The sequence below is a fragment of the Brienomyrus brachyistius genome, unplaced genomic scaffold, assembly GCF_023856365.1.
Source record: "Brienomyrus brachyistius isolate T26 unplaced genomic scaffold, BBRACH_0.4 scaffold47, whole genome shotgun sequence".
NCBI lineage: Eukaryota > Metazoa > Chordata > Actinopteri > Osteoglossiformes > Mormyridae > Brienomyrus > Brienomyrus brachyistius.
In genome coordinates this window covers 14,840-34,718 of record NW_026042322.1, presented here as the reverse complement: position 1 = coordinate 34,718, position 19,879 = coordinate 14,840, and the positions used below count along the sequence as shown (strand labels likewise).

The following is a 19,879-nucleotide window of genomic DNA, read 5'->3' as shown; positions in this document are numbered from 1 at the left end:
ACTGATGATAGCTTTGAAATCGAGTGCTAACCGACAGACTCTCTGGTGGTAGCATCTTGACGCTTGTCCTGGTGAGCAGGGATAACTGATGTGGTCACCGCTGCCCCCTCCCACTGTCCCAACTGGCTGTGGGATGTCTGACACCTCAGGGCTGGAGGCCCTGTCTAACCCCTTGACAAGAAACTTTGTCATCTGTCGGGTTTGCTAACAGTTCTTCTCATCCTAGGAACTGACGTGAACTTGACACACACCACCATCGAGTGATTGCAGGAGAGCCACCCACTTTTCCAAGATTCACCTCTCCCACCATTCCCGACGACCGTGATTTGGCAACTGAACATCCTTTCGGTAGTCCGGCAATGATGCTGCAAGCGCACAAGCCTCGCATCCCACTACGGTAGGAGTGACTGAAGTCGTGAGCAGCTCAGTGCACTATGACAGTCAGGAAGCATTGAGCAAAAACTTCCCTTTCAGTAAATGGATTCCCCCACCAGCAGCTCCCATCATCAACACCGACCGGAATTAAGCAATAACACTGTAAATTTCCATAAATAAACACGCAGTGAAGAGTACTTGACAGATCACATGTTGAGTTTCATCATCGCAGACAACCCTCTCCTGCTGTTCTGTGAGCTTGCGGCAGATGACCGGACTCGTCCGCTCCGCGGATCTTGGTGAAGCCGCTCGATGTAGCATATTCTGCTCGGGAGATGGGTTGGCCATTTTGAAGAAGATTATCATACTGATAAACAGCATGTATGCATAAGAATGAGTCTCCCACTGCTGTAGGTAAGAGGTATTAATAGATGTAGGCCTGGCGAATTTCTTAAAACCTAATTAAGGCCTTAATTAAAAAGAAAGCCTATTCGGGTATGTGGAAGATTAACAGGTAACGCTTTTAGTGTATGTGGAAAATGAACACAGGACAATCTGGGTTGGGATTCCACCTGGAACTCCAGGATGGGGCAGAGCAAAGTGGGTTTCTTGGTGTCGGTCTTGTCATTTGGGTGTGAGCAGGTCCCTACGGTTCAGGCGTAAAGGAGCACATACCCGACCCCGCCGCACAAGGGATGCAACTTTAACTCGTCAACATACGGTTCTTTTCACAGACTGTGTTCAGTATTTTGACCATTGAAGAAAGAGGACAGATACAATGATGTCTCTTTTTTTTTTTTCTCCTCAAGGTGACGGTAATTGGTCTCAAAATGAAGTCACAAGGCACCCAGAACAACTTATGAAGAAAAATGTAAGAGAAAGGCCACCCCAAGTCAAATTTTTTGTGTTTTTACGTCTTCACTCCCTAACTCCTTACACATGCACACTAGACAGGGTATAATCAAGACGGCAAGTAAAGCATCCGATTGGACAGACCGGGTAGCAGGTAACCAATCACTGTCGTGTTTTTATACTGGTGGGTATGTGTGTGCAGGCTTTCTGGTGGGGGAAGGTAAAGGTAGAGTGTGGTCAGGAGTATTATCTGACCACTTCCCATGATGCTCGGGGGGGGGGGGGGGGGGGGGGGGTGGTATGTACACAATGGACATTTTGCGGGGGAATGGAGAGGGAAGAAACATCCAGAATAAGGCCTTCTTTCTTTCTGGGTGGGGAGGGGTGGAGCCGCTTAGCAATAAAGTTGGCTACCACACCACCCAACAGCCTGGGAGCTGGGCCCAGTTGCAAGCCAATAAAATGAAAGCAGTGGAGTGGATACAATCAGTGTGCGTGTGTGCGTGTTCCATTTTCACAGCTCGGGATGATGAGCAAATGTGAAACTTGGGGGCTGGGTGCTAGATTTCCTCCCGCACTGTGCCGATGATCACACAAAATTTTGGGGGAAATGACCTCGCAGGCAGTGAGTTGGGGCAGCAGTATTGGGACATAAGCTATGCTGATTAACGTTACAATTCTGTGCTGTCTCTCTCCAGAGTAGAGGGCCCAGCCCATGCTGAAAACACTGCGCCCCAATCATAGTGTGTCGCCAAAACATTTATGTGCTGGGCACTGTCCAGTTGTGTGTTTTGTTTTTTTTTAAGGTTATGTAATGAGTCATGGCTTGCGATTGGCTGTTCCGAGCCCCACCTGCAGCCAATGGGACATCTGGTTTCCCCGCTTTATAGCTGGCTTGCACAGGACATTGCTGACTGCACTACAAGGGTCGCGTCTTACAAACACAAGCTTGCCATCACGGCACCGGCCAGCAGGGCAGCAGCCTTGTGGAATCAGAGGGGTTTTGACAGTTGTGAAAAACTGACAGAAATGCTCATTACCCTGCTTGTTACGCTAAATACTGTTTCAAAAAGAGGGAAAAAAACTGGAAAGTGCAAACTGACTTAAAAAACATTGCCATTTATGCTTAAGATCTCAAAGTGCTTAAGTAGAAATTTGACGGTTTCCCTTTTACTGGGACTGACTGTGCGTTAAGATCTGGATTTGAATTCCTATAAGGTGTGCCAGAATAATAAGAGCTAAAGAGTGGATGCCCTTTCTGCACAAGGGCTGTAATGTCAGCTAGCGGGCTGCACAATTCCCTCCGAAAATATGGCTCGAGTCTTAATTCCTGAAAGGAACTGGCTGAACGCCTCCGGTGCTGAAAAACCCGTTTGCGTAAACGTGGGTTAGGTTGCCGGAGGGGAAGGGAGAGCTGGGTGGCATTTAGCGCAGGGGTCGTACGTCAGAGGCAGAGCTGATGATAGCCACTGGGACCCGATGCAAAGGGGAGGTGCTTCACATTGCTCAGGGGAGTTAATGGGACAGAGGTTTGACCATGAAGGAAAGCAGGAGACATTCGCAGGTCGCTATGAGCATCAACGTCCACCTTCGTTGCCATCCTTGAAAAGGCCTTTGTCCCTTTTAGAGAGAAAACGAAACGGACGTGCGTCTGTACTCGTCTAGCTACGATTAAAAAAAATTAATCACTGAAGTAAAATAGAATGTGATTTCGTTACAGTCTTCACAAGCGATTAGTGTCTTAAAGTGCTTGCTTTCAAAACAAACAGACAAACAAACAAATCAGCCATTCCTGTTGACGTTCATTCGACCATTTCGCTTGTTTCGTTCATCGTCCTTCCTTGTGCTGGTGTCTCCAGAAAAAAATAACAAACAAAAAAAAAATAAAAACAAAGTGCTTTGGTTGTGAAACAGTCCAGGCTTTTGCTCGAAGAAACTCTGAAATCATTCATCATGTGGGACGGGAAAATAAAAATGAGATCCGTGAGGAGTCTGCAGAGGCGAGGGAGGGAGGGGCTAGCGAGGGAGTCACAGGTCGTGGCCGGCTGCATAGTGAAGGATTTCCTGTCCTCTGCTACAGAGGAGTGTACCTGTACTGTAGGGGGCACTACACAAGGTTCTCCACGCCCGGTAAAGGCTGCTGCGGGGGTCCCTGGGGCTCGGGGGGGCCCTGTTGCTGGGCCAGCTGCAGGACGGGCGTGTTGCAGAGGGGGCAAACCTTCCGAACCTCCAGCCACTTGATGAGGCACCTGATAGGGTGAGAGATGGCATGTTAATATTATCCTGGGAGGGGGTAGGTCAGTCTTGGTAAAAACTGTATTTTCCAGTGATTAGTTATAACTTCCAGCAAGGCTGGGAGGAGCAAGTTTATTGCAGTTTTAAGGGTTTTAATTTATCAGTGGTCACTGGATTATCCCACAAATAACAAAATGTCTGTGCCCTGTGACACCCTGGCCTAGATCCCACTATTTGGCAGGGAATAATTCACAGGGGCCAAGACTATTTTTGACATGCTGGTGTTTCTAAGGCGGTGGGGGAGGGGAAGGAGCGTGGGGGAGGGGGTTAAGTTCTGGGTCAGGCAGTAAAGGGGATACCGAGTGGTTCGTTACCGACGCCATGACGGAGAACGCATGGCGCCAAAATGGAAGTGGCTCTCGTAGGGACATTTGACAAAGAGTACGTGGCCAGTAGCTGCAGTTTGATGGTCACATTTATGGTCAGACTGACTGGTGGTTCTGACGATCGGACGCAGAAATCTAGTAACTATAGGGACCAACAAAACAAAACTTAAAAAAAAAAAAAAACACACACTTTCTGTCTACATGTCTAATTTCATGGGGCAGGAAGTCAGCCACAAAGACGGAAATGGAGGCCGGCGGTGCGTGCGTGTGGAGGGCCGGGAAGGGCGTCGGCCTCCGTCTGGCCGTAGCCTCTGTCTCTGCTCCTCCGTCCCCACCCTTCTCTCCAGAAACAGGGACCTGTTAGCATTAGCCGTTAGCGGTCCCGGCGTCCGGCTGGGCCGAGGCACTTACTTCCTGTGAAAGGCGTGCTTGCACGGACAGATCCCCAGCTCGTCCTTTTGCTTGAACTCCTCCAGGCACACGGCGCATATCTGAATGGGGAAGATCGCAGGGGTTGGCGGGTGAGTGAGGCGGCCGTTACCGCCGGACACCGGCCTCCGCAACACGCTGCCGCAGAATGACGGATGGGGTGCGATTCAGAACGGAATGTGGCCAGGAGGGAAGGCGAGTCCTGTGCGTGTGCATGGTGACGTTTGTGCCACGGTATTCCAGAAATTCTTTTGGTGCCACGAGATTTACAAGTTGAAGGGCAGCATTGCAGAAGGCCTCTGTAACACCAGCATAGTAACCAGCTGACGTGTCTGCAGAGAGAGCTTCTGGGGCTATATGGACAATCGCAAACAGAAACTGAAAGAGCACATCTGGAATATCCCAGAAATGGTAGATATGAAACTGACCTAAGTTCTACTTATGTGATTTAATGAATTAATTAAGTAACTGCAGATGAGTCAGTAATGTTATGGGAGGCGGACAACGAATACCATCGAGATTCCTACCCAGCATCAGCGACTCCTGGGAACGTAAACGTTCATGCTGTGTGTGTGTGAGCTGCACGGTCTATGGCTTAACAATTTAAGACAACTGATAGGCAGAGAGTGGGCTTATAAAATGTAGTCTATGTACTTTTATGGTCCTCTGTGCAGAGTGACCTAGTGTGTTTTTGTCCGACGGCTCAGCTGTGTGCCAAGTGAAAGCAGTTTCTCACTGGACGGATTTCAGTCTCCATCCACAGAAACTATGTGGTCCTTCCAGTGGCGCTTGGGCCCCCTGCTAAAAAGCGCTGTGGCTGCTCTGCAAAAACCCAATCAGTTCGCTGGATCCTGCTTGCCGAAGGAATTTCGGTCCATTTGCTGGTTCCGAGCCCAAAGCAACTGTCGCTAAAAAGCCCTTGCTGGCAGGACCTGCAGTGCTTTTCGTCCTGAGGTCCGGTTCTTTCCAGTACTTTCTGGCACCCCCCCCCCCACCCCATGCCCAACAAGGGAGCGCCTTCGGAGCATTCCAGCTGGGGTGGGGGCGGAAGGTGGTCTGGCTCACACCTTGGTACTTCCCACAGCGTTTCATTAGCAAGGACCCGCTAGGTGAGCAGAGGTCATGGCAGGAGTGCAAGAAAGACGTGGGCTAACAGGGATGACAGACAGGAAGGAGGACCAATGGGAAGGAGGATCAACAGGAAGCCTCTGAGAACCAGGCCAGTGTTGAGGAACAGTCTCTCTCCTAAATAAGAGTCCCTGATACACGCCAGAGATGCTGGTGCTGTAGGACCACGTGGCATTTTCCAGATTTTTATTAGCTGGAATTAACTGACTGCGTGTCGCTAGCCGGATCCGCAACACAAAGTAGCTCAGAAAAATGCGAGGAATCCACCTGATGGAGAGACTGATTTGCTGCGCTTTGATTGGCGCAGACTCTCACTGAAAGACGGTGAAGCTGGCTGGTACCATGGTGAGACTCAAAAGACGGGGGGGAGCTGTCCGGTTTGCTTACCTCATGCAGATTTAGTTCTTTCACCTTTTCCTTCTGTATGACCTGCAGAAAAACAAGAACCGGGTCAGAATTAAACACTTCCTTTGACAGACAGACCACACACTTTCAAAGCTGTGCAACAAGGCTGAGCAAGTTAGCAAACAGATTGGAAGATTCTGGGTAGCAGGGTCATGGTAGGACTCAATATGGACTAACTGGGTTTGAATATTGCAGTTAATTGTTAGTCTCTTGATATTTCTCTCCACTGCCTGACTAAGTAAGACAGGAACCAGGTTTTGGCGCAGTTGGGTTGGGTTTGGCAGTATGACTGCAAGGAGATGCGGTGACACACGCCATCTGGCCACCTTCTGCAGCGGGGGGCTTGCATAACGCCTCAGTATGCAAGGGAACACCCCACACATCACTCCATCTATTCTGGGGGGTGGCCTCCACGTACCTCCGCTCATCATCGTTGGCGTCGTGATGCGCCAGTACAGGGGAACAAGGCACAGTTATGAGATGCTTGATTGCATCATGTTTCTATGAAGGTGAGAAGCGGGGATTGTTTCAGGAAGATCTTCTCAGGTCTGTCTGGGCCTGTATTGGCATTGTCAGTGATCTCCTAATAGACTTAACTGGCTGACTTAAGGCACACTACGCTGCCTCCTGGACAGGGCTCTGAAGGAGCTGGACCTCAAACTCCGGCTCCAAGCGCAGCCAGACCTGCCCCCCTGCGAGCTATTATGGGATGGTGTACCTGTCACCTTACGGCAACGTGGGACGGTGCCCTCTTACCTGTTTGTATGCGTATAGCTCCTTGTGTGCCTGGTGCCTTAACCTGCAGAGGACCACAGAAACAGGCGTTTAGTGACGCGGTCCGGCATCTGCAATAGTCTGAAACCAGGAACTGACCGTGTCTTAATAGTCTCTCACGACATCACACAAGAATTCAGCCACTTAAACCAGATGCTAGAATTTTCACCCTTGAAATATGAACTCCGGCTCGAATGGAGGGCGTCAGTGCTTAATGAGAGTTTCACTTCATGCTCTGTAGTGAAAATGACGCCTAATCATAGCTTCATTCATCAGCACCAGGGCTTCTCTTGTTATGCCACTGAATATTGCCCCCCCCCCCAACCAAACAGTACCCACCCTAATTTCTGAGCTGACAACACCTCTGCTCCCCTTCTATCTATTAGCTACGCCATAAAAAAAATAACTATATAAAAAAATAACACAGATTACACAGATGCGGGGGGGAGGGGGCAGGCGTCTGATGTGTTCTTGCATATCGTCACGGCAGTGTGACGGGGGGGGCAAAGCGGGGGGGGGGGGGGGCGTGATAGTTTAAATCATCTGTAGAAGTGAAAACATACTCGTAAAAGTGGAACAGGGTGTGTTTGACATTTACCTCCTTTACTAGTGACCTCAACCTCTCAGCCCTGGGAGAGAGGAGGTCTTTTAAACAGCCAGAATGCTTGGGGTGGGGGGGGGGGAATGACACCCTGAAAGAGACCAGCAGGTAAACACTGTGCAAGCCTCCATTAGCTCATGTGCAGACTAAGGGGGGCGGAGTCGAGTGGCGATGCCAAGTTTGGCATCCTGCCCCCACGCCCAAACACACCCACCTCTGGAGGCTGTTGGCAGGCGCGTGCCCCCACACGACTGCCTGGCGGCCCCACCCACCTCCCCAAGGCATTTAACCAACGTATCGTGTGCAGGCATTGTCAGGCGTGGGCATTGCTACAGCACGCCAGGGCTGGCCGTTAGTCTCAGAGCGCTAACCAGTATCCGCACGCTGCCCCTTTAATTACTTTCTTTGAAATATGAGGGGACTGTATCAACACATGGGCATTTTTACACTAATGACTTGGCCAGTGTCACCCACCAGCTGTACAGAGCACTGAACTGGACTCTTAACACCGAGGCTAAAATCTATTTATTTATCGCACATTCCCGTTTGTCCTACTCCCGTTTCAAGACCTACTGGGAGTGTCCTCACAAAACAAATAAAGAAGCAAGCCACCGTGCTTCCGGCTGAGCTTTCGGCCCGTGCTGACCGTCTGTTACCACCAGGGGGCATAGTGGTTAAAAACCCCGTGCCTGTTCTCCAGAAGGCTACAGGACCAGGGTCTAAAGGCCTCAGGGCAAAAGGCCACTGAACTATATCGTGTCACACTGCACGTTGCCAGTTTTGCATTAAAATATTAAACTGCACGTGAAGCGTAACAGATTTTGAGAAAAACAACCCGTGGGGGATTTTAAAAGACTAAACCGCAGATAGGAACTAGTGACTTATCAGCCTGGTCTGCACTGAACAGTGGGGGGAGCAGAAAACGAGGTTATGCACAAAAGCATGCAAGCGTGTGACCATCTGGACCTTTTGAGGATAACCTCAACAGCGGATTAGATGATTCACATGACATCAAGAAAAACGTCCCGCGGAAGGAGGACTCTGGGTGATCAGCAGGACTCTGGGTGATCAGCAGGACTCTGGGTGATCAGCAGGGGCGATGCCTTGCAGCCGCCATGTGGGAATCGTTGGGAAGAAGCACGTCTCGATTACCACCCCCCACCTAAAGCCATCCTCTCCCGTGTACTACATGATGCCTGGTTACCGGCATGAGGTGGGGGAGGGCCCATCACCTGTACGGGTCGACCATTGAAGGACCTGAATGATTTTGCCCTTTTTGTTTACTCTTCAGGAGGTTAAGCCTCCTCATTAACAATTTTACTGGGAGTGCTGCCAGGGTACAGGCTGCTAGGTTTATTTTTATTTGTGCAAGTCGGGCAGATGCCTCCTCTGAAGGCACAGGATTACCCCCCCCACACACTCCAGGCTTGGCGGGCCGTCGGATCGCGGCATGCTAGTCACGCAGGTTCAGCGCCACCTGTCTCTGTTTACTTGCATGCGCATCTTTGACCTTTTCGCGTGACCTCCCCCTGCCCCCACAAAGGAGTGCACAACAGCAGTCAGGGTGACCCAGGGTGACAGTGGCGGGCAGACGCTCGCTGACGGCTGCAGGTAACGGCACGAGTAACGGCGAGTCACGCAAAGACAGGCAAATGCCGCAGTCCTCGCGCTAACGGATATCTTGTGAAATTGCATTTGATGTTAGCTTTCTGTTCAGCTTATTTAATGAAATTTCATCCAGGGGACCCCGCCGTCCCCCCCCGCCGTCCCCACCAGGCCTGGGGTGGGGGTGTCCTTTAAGATAAGAGTAGAAACATGTGCCGTTTAATCCAAATCGGGGCGACTGAGACGGAGGAGAAGCGGCCTTACTTTATCAGGTAGCAGCAGAAGAGCAGACTGAGAATGAAGACGAAAATGGCCGTCCCGAACACCACGATGTAGATATTCAGCGGAAGGTTCTGGAATCCTATATTCGGCATCCTGAAGCTGTAGTGAAGAGAGTCGGAGCTCATAGATATTCTGGAACGAGAGAGGAAGGACGGACAGAATAATAAGTGTGGGTCAGATGACCAGCAGGACGACGCATTCCTCATTCGGGTGACCTCTGACAGCGTAAATAAGAGATGCTGGCTGTCAGCGCACATGCTTAGCGCGTCGTTTTCCGCCGGGCTGGCTGTAGTTTCTCAGTAAACAGTCGCGTCTCCAGAAGGGGACGTTTTCACCTTTCAGACCTCTGCTGGTCCCCGTTAGGATCACAGGGTCTATGCTCATCACCGTAGCTTGGGCATCTTTAATTTCCAAGGGAGTAAAAAACAAAAACAGAGGACCACTCCAGACCGCATTTAGTACTACATGTTGCATGTAGTGTCGTCCTGTTTCCGGAGTGACCGTGATGGTAATTTCATGTCAATTAACTCATCACCTAGGCCACTTGGTGGGTGAGCTGCTTCCGGGAAGCTGACCTCCGCGATCGCAGGTCCGCTTCCTGGACCCCCAGTGCATTACCTGCCCCCCCCCCGGAGCACGGCGAGGTCTGTCGCGCTTATCAATGCCGCACTGAATCACACAGTCATCTCTCAGCCTCCTTATGCCGCAGCAGAGTGTGAAAGAAAAAATAAGATAATGGGAGAGAGAAAAGCGCCCGTGGCTTATAGAGCTGGTGAGTAACACTGCAGCCTAAGAGGATTTGGATTAATTGGGTATTGAAAGCACAGCCCACGCGCCGATTCCGGTTTCTCTGATTTACACATGGAAGCTGTTGGGTTGGAGCCACACACACACACACACACAAAATCCGCACCTGCGGCTGATCTTTGAACACAGGTCTTCTGCATTTTTCTGTCATCCCAAGCAGCGTCAGTCAAGCAGCCACTAATCAAATCACGCCTAAACTTGACAGGACTCCCCGTGTGGTCTGCTGCGGTCGCATTCCCTGAACTCGAAAGGGGCGTGTTGGGACACGCCAGCACCCCCGACGTGGGAAGGGAACACCAGATGGGCCGCCCATGTCTCTCTGCCCAGGAAACCCCTGATCATTGTCCCTGGAGGTTGCCACGCAGAATCCATCCACTCACAGTGAAGTGTTGCTGACCGGGGCCAGAGTGTCGGCCTGGAATTCAGTCCAATGCCACGCTGGCCTGGGAATTCCAACCGCCTCTGTGCTGTTTGGTGGCTGAAGCCACCACTTTCTACTGCACTCCCCGATAGCCTGTGTTACAGAAAAACGACACCCCTGCTCTATGTGTTACACAGTAATAACTTCTCTTCTGTGCTCTTTTGGCCCATGTTACACAGCGATACTTCCTCCTCTCTGTTTTAGCCTGTGTTACACAGTGATACTTCCTCCTCTCTGTTTTAGCCTGTGTTACAGTGATACCTCCTCCCTGTCATTTTAGCCTGTGTTACACAGTGATACCTCCTCATCTGCTGTTTTAGCCTGTGTTACAGCGATACTTCGTCCTCCTCTCTGTTTCAGCCTGTGTTACACAGTGACACCTCTACCTCTGTTCTGTATTAGCCCTGCTGCACAGGCCTCATTGCATGACCCCCAGCTGGTCCCCGAGGGCCGACTAGCATCTCCTGCTACATGAGGTCAGCTGAGCTGTGCTGGTAGCTGGTCGTAGGGAATGTGAGCCTCGCTCTCCTGCTCACTAGTGGCATGGGCGGCTTTTTCCACCTCCTGTTTTCTGTTATCTGCTCTGGGGCCCCTTTTAACCGGCACCGTAGCAGTTTGGAGTTCGGCATTTAAAGGTGTCATGACCTTCCATGGGCCCCCCCCCCCCCCCGTCCCCGCTAGAACGAAAGAGCGACCCACAGATGTGACTTCTTTATGGCTTTAAAATGTTCCAGGAAGACCTAGAAAAACTGGAGGCTCCCACAAAGGTTCCAGTATGTCTGCAAGCACTCGGATGAGCAGCGTTAACTGGATCTGACTGGACCCAATCCAGCCCACCGCTGAAAGTAGACGACGACTGCATACCAGGATTAAGTAACGTCACTTTTGGGAGCCGGAAGAGCACTTTATGGTTACATAACGTGCAGCGTAAAACTCTTTGACAAAATTGCCAAAACAGATCCACACCTATTACGATGACTACACTTGATAAATCAGTTTATAGTTTGAATGTACCTGCAACCTAATCTGCAATAGGATATTTATGCTTTTTTTATCATCTATCGAGGTATTAGCTTGAAAAAGTTTTTCTCAGCGTGATTATCGTGATTTTGGCATTTCCTCCCACCTGGACGAAAAATTAAAAAATTAAGTAACAGCTCCTGGCGAGGATTTTAGTCAGACTGCTGAAATTGTAGAACACGTATGTTTATAGTGATCGATGTAGAGCAGGACACCTTAGAGTGTGCATGACAACAGGGTTCAGGAAGGACAGGGTGGGCATGAGGGGGGCCCACAATGGGCACTGGGGTGATCCTGCGCCTGGGAGAGCCGAAGTGAAGCATGGTGACAAGCCCCCCTTGTGTCGCCCCACACGTGGCACCAGGAGTATCCGAGCTGGACAGCTGTAAAACTCTATCGTCACGGTAACTCGATCCCATGGCGGTAAACAACCACAAAGGCAGCTCCCGAGGTGTCCGTCAGGCTAAGCTTTCCCTGCAGTCAGGAAGAAAAACGACTCCAAATGCCCACCCCCACAGCCGAGCCGCTTCCTTCTCTCTCTATCGTCCTGGGCCTTTCATCCATGCTGCGGGACACCCCCGCTTGAGAGAACGGGAAGAGGTCTTGGCGGTGGGCTCAGTGCGCCAGGGGCATTGTGGGCGGCTGGCTGCCTCCGATGGCCACAATGAAGCTTTAGCTTTTTGAGTGATAGCAAAATTACGCGAGCCCTACGCTGGTCACTCAACCGACCCCCCTCCCCGAACCAGCCCCAAAATCCCCCTAGCCCTCCCAGAGCGCGAAGGTTCTGGTGGAACTGAGCCCTCTTAACCTGAGCAGGGGAATCAAACCGGTACCCACAGTGACTTGTTGCATTCCCTGAGGAGACACTCAGGACTTGCAGTGCCCCTAGTGGCCACTCAGCAGATTACCAGAAGGCCCTGCAGACACATCCTGGTTTTTTCATACCGCGCAGAACCGGTTCCGGAAACAGCAGTGTTTCCTAACGGGCGACGCGGAGTAGCCATGGGAGTCCGTCCCTGGCTTGCACGTGCCGTCAGTGCCACGGTATGCTGGCTGCAGTCAGCCATACACCAACACCAGCGCGGGGCCACACAGGCACACGAGAGCCTCTCCAGCGTAGCCCAGCAGCGCTGCCCCTCCCCTGCTTCCATGACCGCCACCACTGCTGACTTGTTTTCTCAGTGACTAATGCTCACCGGTGCAATCAACTGGCTTATCATCATAGCCCCATTTCCCCCCTGATCTTCCCACACCTGCCCCGATGAGGATGACAGGGCGGCAAAGGTCAATACTAGCTACAGCAGCAACACAGTGTAACATAGTTGGCGAGATGCAGGAGCTGTTAATTAACTCTAGAATTTCATACTGAATCAGTATGAAATGACAAGTCAGTCATGTCTCGAGTGCTTCACTCTTATTTCTGCATTTCCTGGCTTTTTTCGTCCCAGCCGATCTTCTGAAACTCTGAAAGAGCGTTCCGACGCGGAACAGGAGCATCCCGGTACACCGTCCACTTACAACTCACCGTGCTCCTAGGAGTCTAAAAGTTATGGTGGCCATAAATAGTAACGTGGGCTGACTGGGGGGGGGGGGGGACATAACTGGGTCAGTGACCAAAATGTCGAGAGCGGGAATAGGAGAGCCACACAGAAACCTGCACATACAGCACATTATTTACGAAGAGCTTCTCCGTTACATCGGTTACTCAGTGATTAGCGGCTAGCGGCAGTTAGCTAAACTTTCACCCGACAGCCGCTCATAGTTCTAGTCTGTCTGCACGCTGACAAAAATGTTTCCCTTTGTGCTCCCTGCCAACCCCCCCCCCCCCCCCCCCACCCGCCCCCCCCGCACCCACCCCGGGTCCAGCTGAATAGCTGACAGTCGCGACCGCTGCAGTCCATCTTTTAGCAGACCCCTTCTACGCCACAATCTGGGGTGGAAATTTCCACTGGCAGCGGGATCTGCACATGCGAAACTTAACACCGCGCAGGGGCGCCTGAGATCGCAGCGCGAGGCAGCGTGTGCGGGGCGACCGCAGCGGCGAATTGCAAACACGGGGGTCTCGCTTCGGCGATACAGGAACAGAAACACTCCTGTCACTCCAGAGGGACAGGATCTCAGTGGAGGGCTCGGCATGTTAATATAAACTTGTCTTTTTTTTTGGGGGGGGGGGCACATAGCATCTTGCCTCGATCGATGTGAATATGTGAATTATGATGAAAGTAATTGCAAATAAACTGAAAGACTGGCCACCATAAGCAATGCAATGGCACTAAGCCTGCTGCATACACGATTAATCTCCCTGAGGCTATGTGCTATACTTATAAAAACGAAACAAAAAGTGATATCTTGCCAGATTTTATCTGAGATTAATCCGTCCATCTGACGGGCGGGGGAGTGGTTAATGGCCATCGTCGGCTGGGGTTCTGGCCCGGTCCGCTTCAGCTCCTCCAATGACAGGGAGGCAGGATCATTGATAGCAAATTCCCAATAAATTCGACCCGAGTTCTTCGCTGGCAGCGAACGTAGCGCCACTCTCACCCACCATGACTCTTCACTGCACATCTGTCTCTCACCCACCGTGACTCTTCACTGCACATTTTCACAACCTCACGTGTTTACATTTTTCTGTCATGTCCCATGGTTATATGTCTTACATATAGTATAATTGTGGTTCTTTTGTATATGTAACCCATGCCGACAACCGTGGCAGTACTTTGACGACTGTAGTGTTAGATAGTTGGTACTCGGTGAACCCTATTTATTTATTTGAAGCATCGCATCCTTAGTCTCCCAAACGGGTCTCAAGCCTGGGCAGTCACCTTGCACTGGGGGCCGCGTCTGCTCTGAGTGAGGCCAACGAGATTAACATCTCCTTAATGTGGAGCAAAGCCGGTTAATTTATCCACTTTGCTGGAGGCTGATCAGAAGCCAGGAGATCGGGCCCCGCACTGCAAGGCACACTCCAAGGATGGGTGGCTCTTCTGTCTTTCACTGGTAGCTAAGCGGCTGTTCCTCCCCCCGAAACGACCCCCCAGGCCGACTCGGTGCGTTTCTCATTTCTACTCACGTCATTCCTCCTCTCCCGCTTTCCGCTCTCCTCTCCTTCTCCTCCGATTGGGAGCAAGATGACAGGTGCAGCTGTCTCCTCTCCCTGTAGCCTCGCCCCCCCCCCCCCCCCATCGCCCCGATGTGGTGTGTAGATCCGGAGCAGGCCGGATTCGGCGCAGGCTGTTAGACAGAGGACACTCTCATCGCTGGAACGGACGGGCGAACTCGCTGACACACCTGTGCTGGTGCCCTTGGCACTTGGCCACCATGACCACGCCCCCAGAACACCCCCGGCACTGCGCCAGTAAACAGCTGTAGCCAGGTAGCCGCGGGAAAGTTAATTTAACGGGCTGTTCGGGAAGGGTGTGTGTGTGTGTGTGTGTGTGTGTGGGGGGGGGGGGTTGTTTCTAACTAGCTGTGAGGTAGCTTGTAAAACTCACATGGGATAAGTTGAGTGATGTTTCTCATTCCATTAGCATACCAGACACACGGTCCGTGCACCCAAACACGGATCATCACACGCCAGCGGACACCCCAGGGACATTTACATGTGTGTTCAGACACGGCTCCGCGCATCTCCCACCCGCCTGACCCTTCACATCACAGACAGGACCAGGATTCCGCATAAAGAAACAGGGGGCATCTAAATGACCCCAGACTGGCAGGGGGGGACACCAGCGAGGTCAGAGCGCCGACTCAGGAAAATGCAGTGCCAGCATATGTGTGAATCCACCGAACCCGAGCTCTTTACCTCTTACCGACAGCTGCACTTTGGCACACGGGGAAGAAACGCAAGAGCTTTTTAAAATGAAACCTGAACGCAGATCGATTGAACGCAGAGCCGGGCCAGCTCTCCTGCGGCAGACAGATAACACAAGATGAAACAGAAACGTGGAAACCGTCTGTTTCACCTACGGACGTGTCTGAGCTCCGCCCGACCGCAGTGTTTGCTCGCCCGCTCAGGGCAAATAAACATTGTGTGCCAAGAGCCGCGATAAGGCCTTCTGTCATCGTTCCCAAGGCAATTAGAGTAGCTTTATTCTTAGGTTTTACAGCCACCTCACTTCCTATTTTCAGTGAGAGCAAACAATAAATTAAAAATAAAAGCAGTGCATAAGTCAGGCCCTGAGAGTGTCACAGGGAGGTAGTGGTTTCCTGTTTGGGGTTTACAGTGGGGGGGGGGCCCTGCTGTCTCATGTCTCCAGAGTACAAAGTTCAGACCCTGCACCCCACATGTTTGAGGAGGCTGCCTGCTTTCCTTTGGGAGGAATTAACTGGCTTCTCACACACACCTTCAGTACGAGGGATCAGCATCCCATTGGGGGCCTGGCCCTGTCAGGCGCGCTACTTTCCTAGGGACAGGCTGATGACCTTCATGGGACACTGATCAGATGGATGGGTGGACAGAAAATCAAGGAGAAGATCCAAGTTTACCATATTCATAACATTAGCTTAAAATTAAGCGTTTTTACGCCTGGGGTCAGTCATATTGGCGCCACTACGGGGTCCAGATAAATTTAAAGTCAGCCCTGAACAAATCTGGATTAATCATGACCAAAACAGCCAAGTCCACCAGTGCTTGACCAGTACTACAGCCTTAGAGGAGCAAAGCAAACTTTGAATGTGCTGGTTTATGAGCTGGGGGTCCCGGCCCGATCCTGTCAGAACCGCCAGCTTCAGTCGCTCACAGACGACAAGTTCGAGTCACTCCTGACCCCAGGAGAGGATTTAAATTCATGCTAAAAAGGTAATGTCCCAAGATAGCTAAAGGCTAAGCGGATTCCTACACCAAACGCACCGCGCTGACACTGTTTATGTAAAGCTGTGTAAAATCTCCCACAGTGCTTCCACCTTGAGATACACCACCAACTCTCTCCCCTTTCCTGTTAAAGTATCCCTCAGGTGTGGAACATGTCTAGACTCCGGCAGCCTGGAGAATTAGGAACTTCTGACCAGCGGGGAATGTTAAATTGGAAACACGTGGATGCCTTAATAGTTATCAGGGTGTCAGCAGCTAGCGATCCCATGTGATGCACACAATGTGGTAAAGGAAAGCGAAAGCGCAGAGGTGCTGCACGTTTGGTATGCATTTCCGAGAAAGCTATGTAAATATTTTGATATTTTAATGGCAACCTCGCCTTCCAATCGTATTGATCATTCGCAGCAGTAAAAACATGTTCCAATTTGTATAATAGATCAGAATGCAGTGGAAATGCATCTTCCAAAATTCTCGGGGCAATTTTAGTGCATTTCAAAAGACAAACAAGCAACAAACCCGCGGAATGTTACGTTATCATTCCGATATCATGGCGTGCTACTTACCACTTATTAAAATTTTAAGACAGGCGAGACGGAACGCTACCGTTTTACACCCACGGCGGTCACGGAACGTCATGAATCCGCAAGACAGCTGTAGAAGGGGAACACGGCGCTAATAGTAGATCTAATTCACCAGCCACTAAACAGTTAATCCATAGCTCAGCCCAACACGAAATAACGCCGTTAAAAAAATATGACCTCAACCAAGAAAAATACACCGCATTTGATACAGAGCATAATGTACGAGGGACTGTGTTCGCATGGCGGATACGCAGTGCCCGTTTTAAATAGCGCCCTGATCCAGAAGCTTCCACTCAAATCATAATTACTACTGTTATTATTAATATAAGGCTATTATGTTTTTATCCATAAACGTGCACGCGTTTTTTTTCCGTTGCGCTGTAAGTGCTGAGCTGATCTTCTCTAAAGCTTTAGGTTTCACAAACACAACCGAACCGTGCATTTTAAAACAAGGCTGAGCATTATAATTAATTCATTTTGCAATCTATATATGACCACTGCGGCTACAAAGTTATCTACGTATATATAAAACAGCCACAGCCGACACAGATGCAAGCGCTTTAGGGTGCCGCTTAAAGTCGGGGTTCATGCGGCGAGATGCAGGTCTTTGGGCGGACAGAGGGTTCGGCGGGCGGCGGGAGGGCCGGATCGGACGCAGTGTCGCTTCCACTGGACATTTCACCCGGATCGGACGCAATGCACACATGGACATTTCACCCAGATCACTCAGTGCAGTGTCGGTAACAGCATTTACAGATAACCCGTGAACGCTAATCCAAGTTGTTAGACAAAACGAAAGTCGCATTTTTCCCACCCCAGGGCTTGCAGTAACATGAATATTATGAAATATGTATATAAAAACAAACTTACCGCGGTATCCAGGCTCCAGTTATAATCCCCCGATCGTCACACGTATCAGTTCAGTGTGATTACATGTATTTTAAGCCTAAAATATACAGTCCATCCAACTATACTGCAAAGATGTGACCTAAACGCAAGTACGCACGGTATGCGGCTGCTTTCCTCTGCACGGATGAATTAAATAGCTCGTCCGCTTCATTGGTGTATAAATGCAGAAACGCCTCTTCTTCGAAAGGCGCCGAGCCGTAGCGCCTCCTTTCGCCTTTGCACGGCTCTATCGGGTCCCTCCACCGCGTCCGATCGCCTTTTTTTTTTTACACAATTTTTGCACGTAGCACACGACGCGGTCTCCCCTCCCAACCGGTCCGGCGCAGACGGCGAGCCCAGGAAGGGGGGCGTGAGACCGCTGAGAGGGGTGGGCTTGTGGCGGCAGCCAGCATCAAGAGATACCTAACCCGGTCCGTTCCGTCGTCTGTTTATTTTGCTCGATAATTTATTAGCAAATCAAATTAGTAATACGGATATTTGCTGCGTTGAAATATAGATACGCCCTTCCGTCTGCTTGCCCAACATCTGGATCAACTTGAAATGTTAAATGAAATGTTTCATTCCTGCGGTGATGTTAAACCTCTGTCTGACCCTTTACTAAAAAAAAAAAAAAAAAAACAAGGTGATATAGCTAAATATCTATGAACGTCATCTACGGTTTGCAACCAAGACGAACCAAGGAGAAATTCTTTTGAATTAGTGCAGAAGTCAATATCATTTTGAGCAAAATACAGTTATTACCATGGACATTTTAAAACATCGCTTACATAGGCTTAGTTTTTTTTTTCTCAGTCAAAGCATTTTACATCAGACACAGAGGAGTCTTGACACAAAATCTCTCTCCGTGTATGGGCAGGTTGATGAGTGTTGTGTGAAAACATTTGAAGTAAGAGTTGGACATCATCTGTGGCGTGTTATTCGCACTGCTGGCTCGCTTCAGCTACAAAGAAACGCTACTGTATGTCAGTTGTGGGTCTTCTTGTCGCTTTTTGGCAGGACAGCACTCGGCAGGCGCTGCATGCTAATGCAGTACCAGTCACAGTGGGACTTTGTGAGTCGCGGGAGTGGGGGGCGGCTCATGTGACCTCCTGAATGGGCTGTCCGGACAGCGGGCAGGAGATGGGCGACCACAGCGACCACAAAGGCCCATTGAGTGGACTGGCTGCCATCATGTCCGGCGTGGGGGGGCGGGGGTAAAGAGCATGGCACGATCGAATCTGCACTTCCAGCCATGATAGGAGAAGGGCCAGAGCCTGGGTGAGTCCCTGCTGGAGATGCCTCTCTGTTGTTCTACCGTTCAACCCTAGAAAACAGGTGCAGCAGTGAAAAGTCTGGACACACCTTCTTTTAATGCATATGACTCTGTTTTAGCTACACAAACCATATAGAAAAAGCCTTTGCAACAACCGAGAAAAGTGTTCAACATTTTCTCAAATTTTACACTTTCCCAAATAGTCCCCTTTCTCTTCGATGACATCACTGCGGACTCTTGCCGTTCTTTCAGCCAGCTTCTAGATGCAGCCACCTGGGACGCTTCTCCAACAGTCCTGAAGGTGTTTCCCACAAACACTGGGCACAAGTTGGGTATCTTGCTCTTAGTCTTTGATCCACCTCGTCCCAAACCTGCTCCGTTGGGTTTAGGTGGGGGGATTGTGGGGGCCAGGTCCTCTGTCACAGCACTCCATCTCTTTCCTTGTTACTACCTTGTTCCTTGTTATCCTCGAGGTGTGCTTAGGGTCGTTATCTTGTTGAAAAACAACTGATTTCAGCAGGTGTGTCCAGATGAACAGTATGGTGGTGCAGTAGTTAACAATGTTGCTTCAAACCTTTGGGACCAGAGTTACAGTCTCAGCCCTTGCTCCACGTATGTGGAGTATGCATGTTCTCCCTGTGTCATCGTGGGGTTTCCTCGGGTACTCCGGTTTCCCCCCACAGTCCAAAAGCATGATGAAGTTCATTGGAGTTATCAAACTGCCCGTAGGTGTGAATGGTGTGTGTGTGCCCTGTAATGAATTGGCACCCCATCCTGGGTTGTTCCCTGCCTTGCACCTGTAGCTTGCAAGATAGGCTCCAGATCCCCCGCGACCCTGAATAGGACAAGTGGTTATAGAAGGTGGATGGATGGTATCTAAATGTCTGACTGGTACAGCGGCGGCCAGCAGACCTGCTCCGTGGAGAATCATGCCGTTTGCATTTCTTTGTTGAACCCGGCCACTTAACCATTAGTCTGTAACAGGCATCACCCTGATTGGCCTACTT

The 19,879-nt window shown here is 50.5% G+C and overlaps 1 protein-coding gene across 2 annotated transcripts; it reads right to left on the bottom strand.

Moving 5' to 3' along the window:
* Positions 1–1,126: 1,126 nt before the first annotated feature.
* Positions 1,127–17,960, bottom strand: rnf24 (ring finger protein 24). Of its 2 annotated transcripts, none has more exons than XM_048999791.1 (6): positions 17,582–17,960; positions 9,055–9,204; positions 6,567–6,609; positions 5,793–5,834; positions 4,260–4,339; positions 1,127–3,476 (listed from the first exon to the last, which is right to left on the bottom strand). In XM_048999791.1, the coding sequence occupies exons 2-6, from the start codon at positions 9,195–9,197 to the stop codon at positions 3,335–3,337; spliced, it is 450 nt and encodes a 149-aa protein (XP_048855748.1). In that variant the 5' UTR covers positions 9,198–9,204; positions 17,582–17,960; the 3' UTR covers positions 1,127–3,334. The 2 variants fall into 2 exon arrangements, with proteins under 2 accessions (XP_048855748.1, XP_048855747.1); XM_048999790.1 differs by lacking the exon at positions 17,582–17,960 and adding an exon at positions 14,391–14,479.
* Between the last annotated feature and the right edge of the window lie 1,919 nt (positions 17,961–19,879).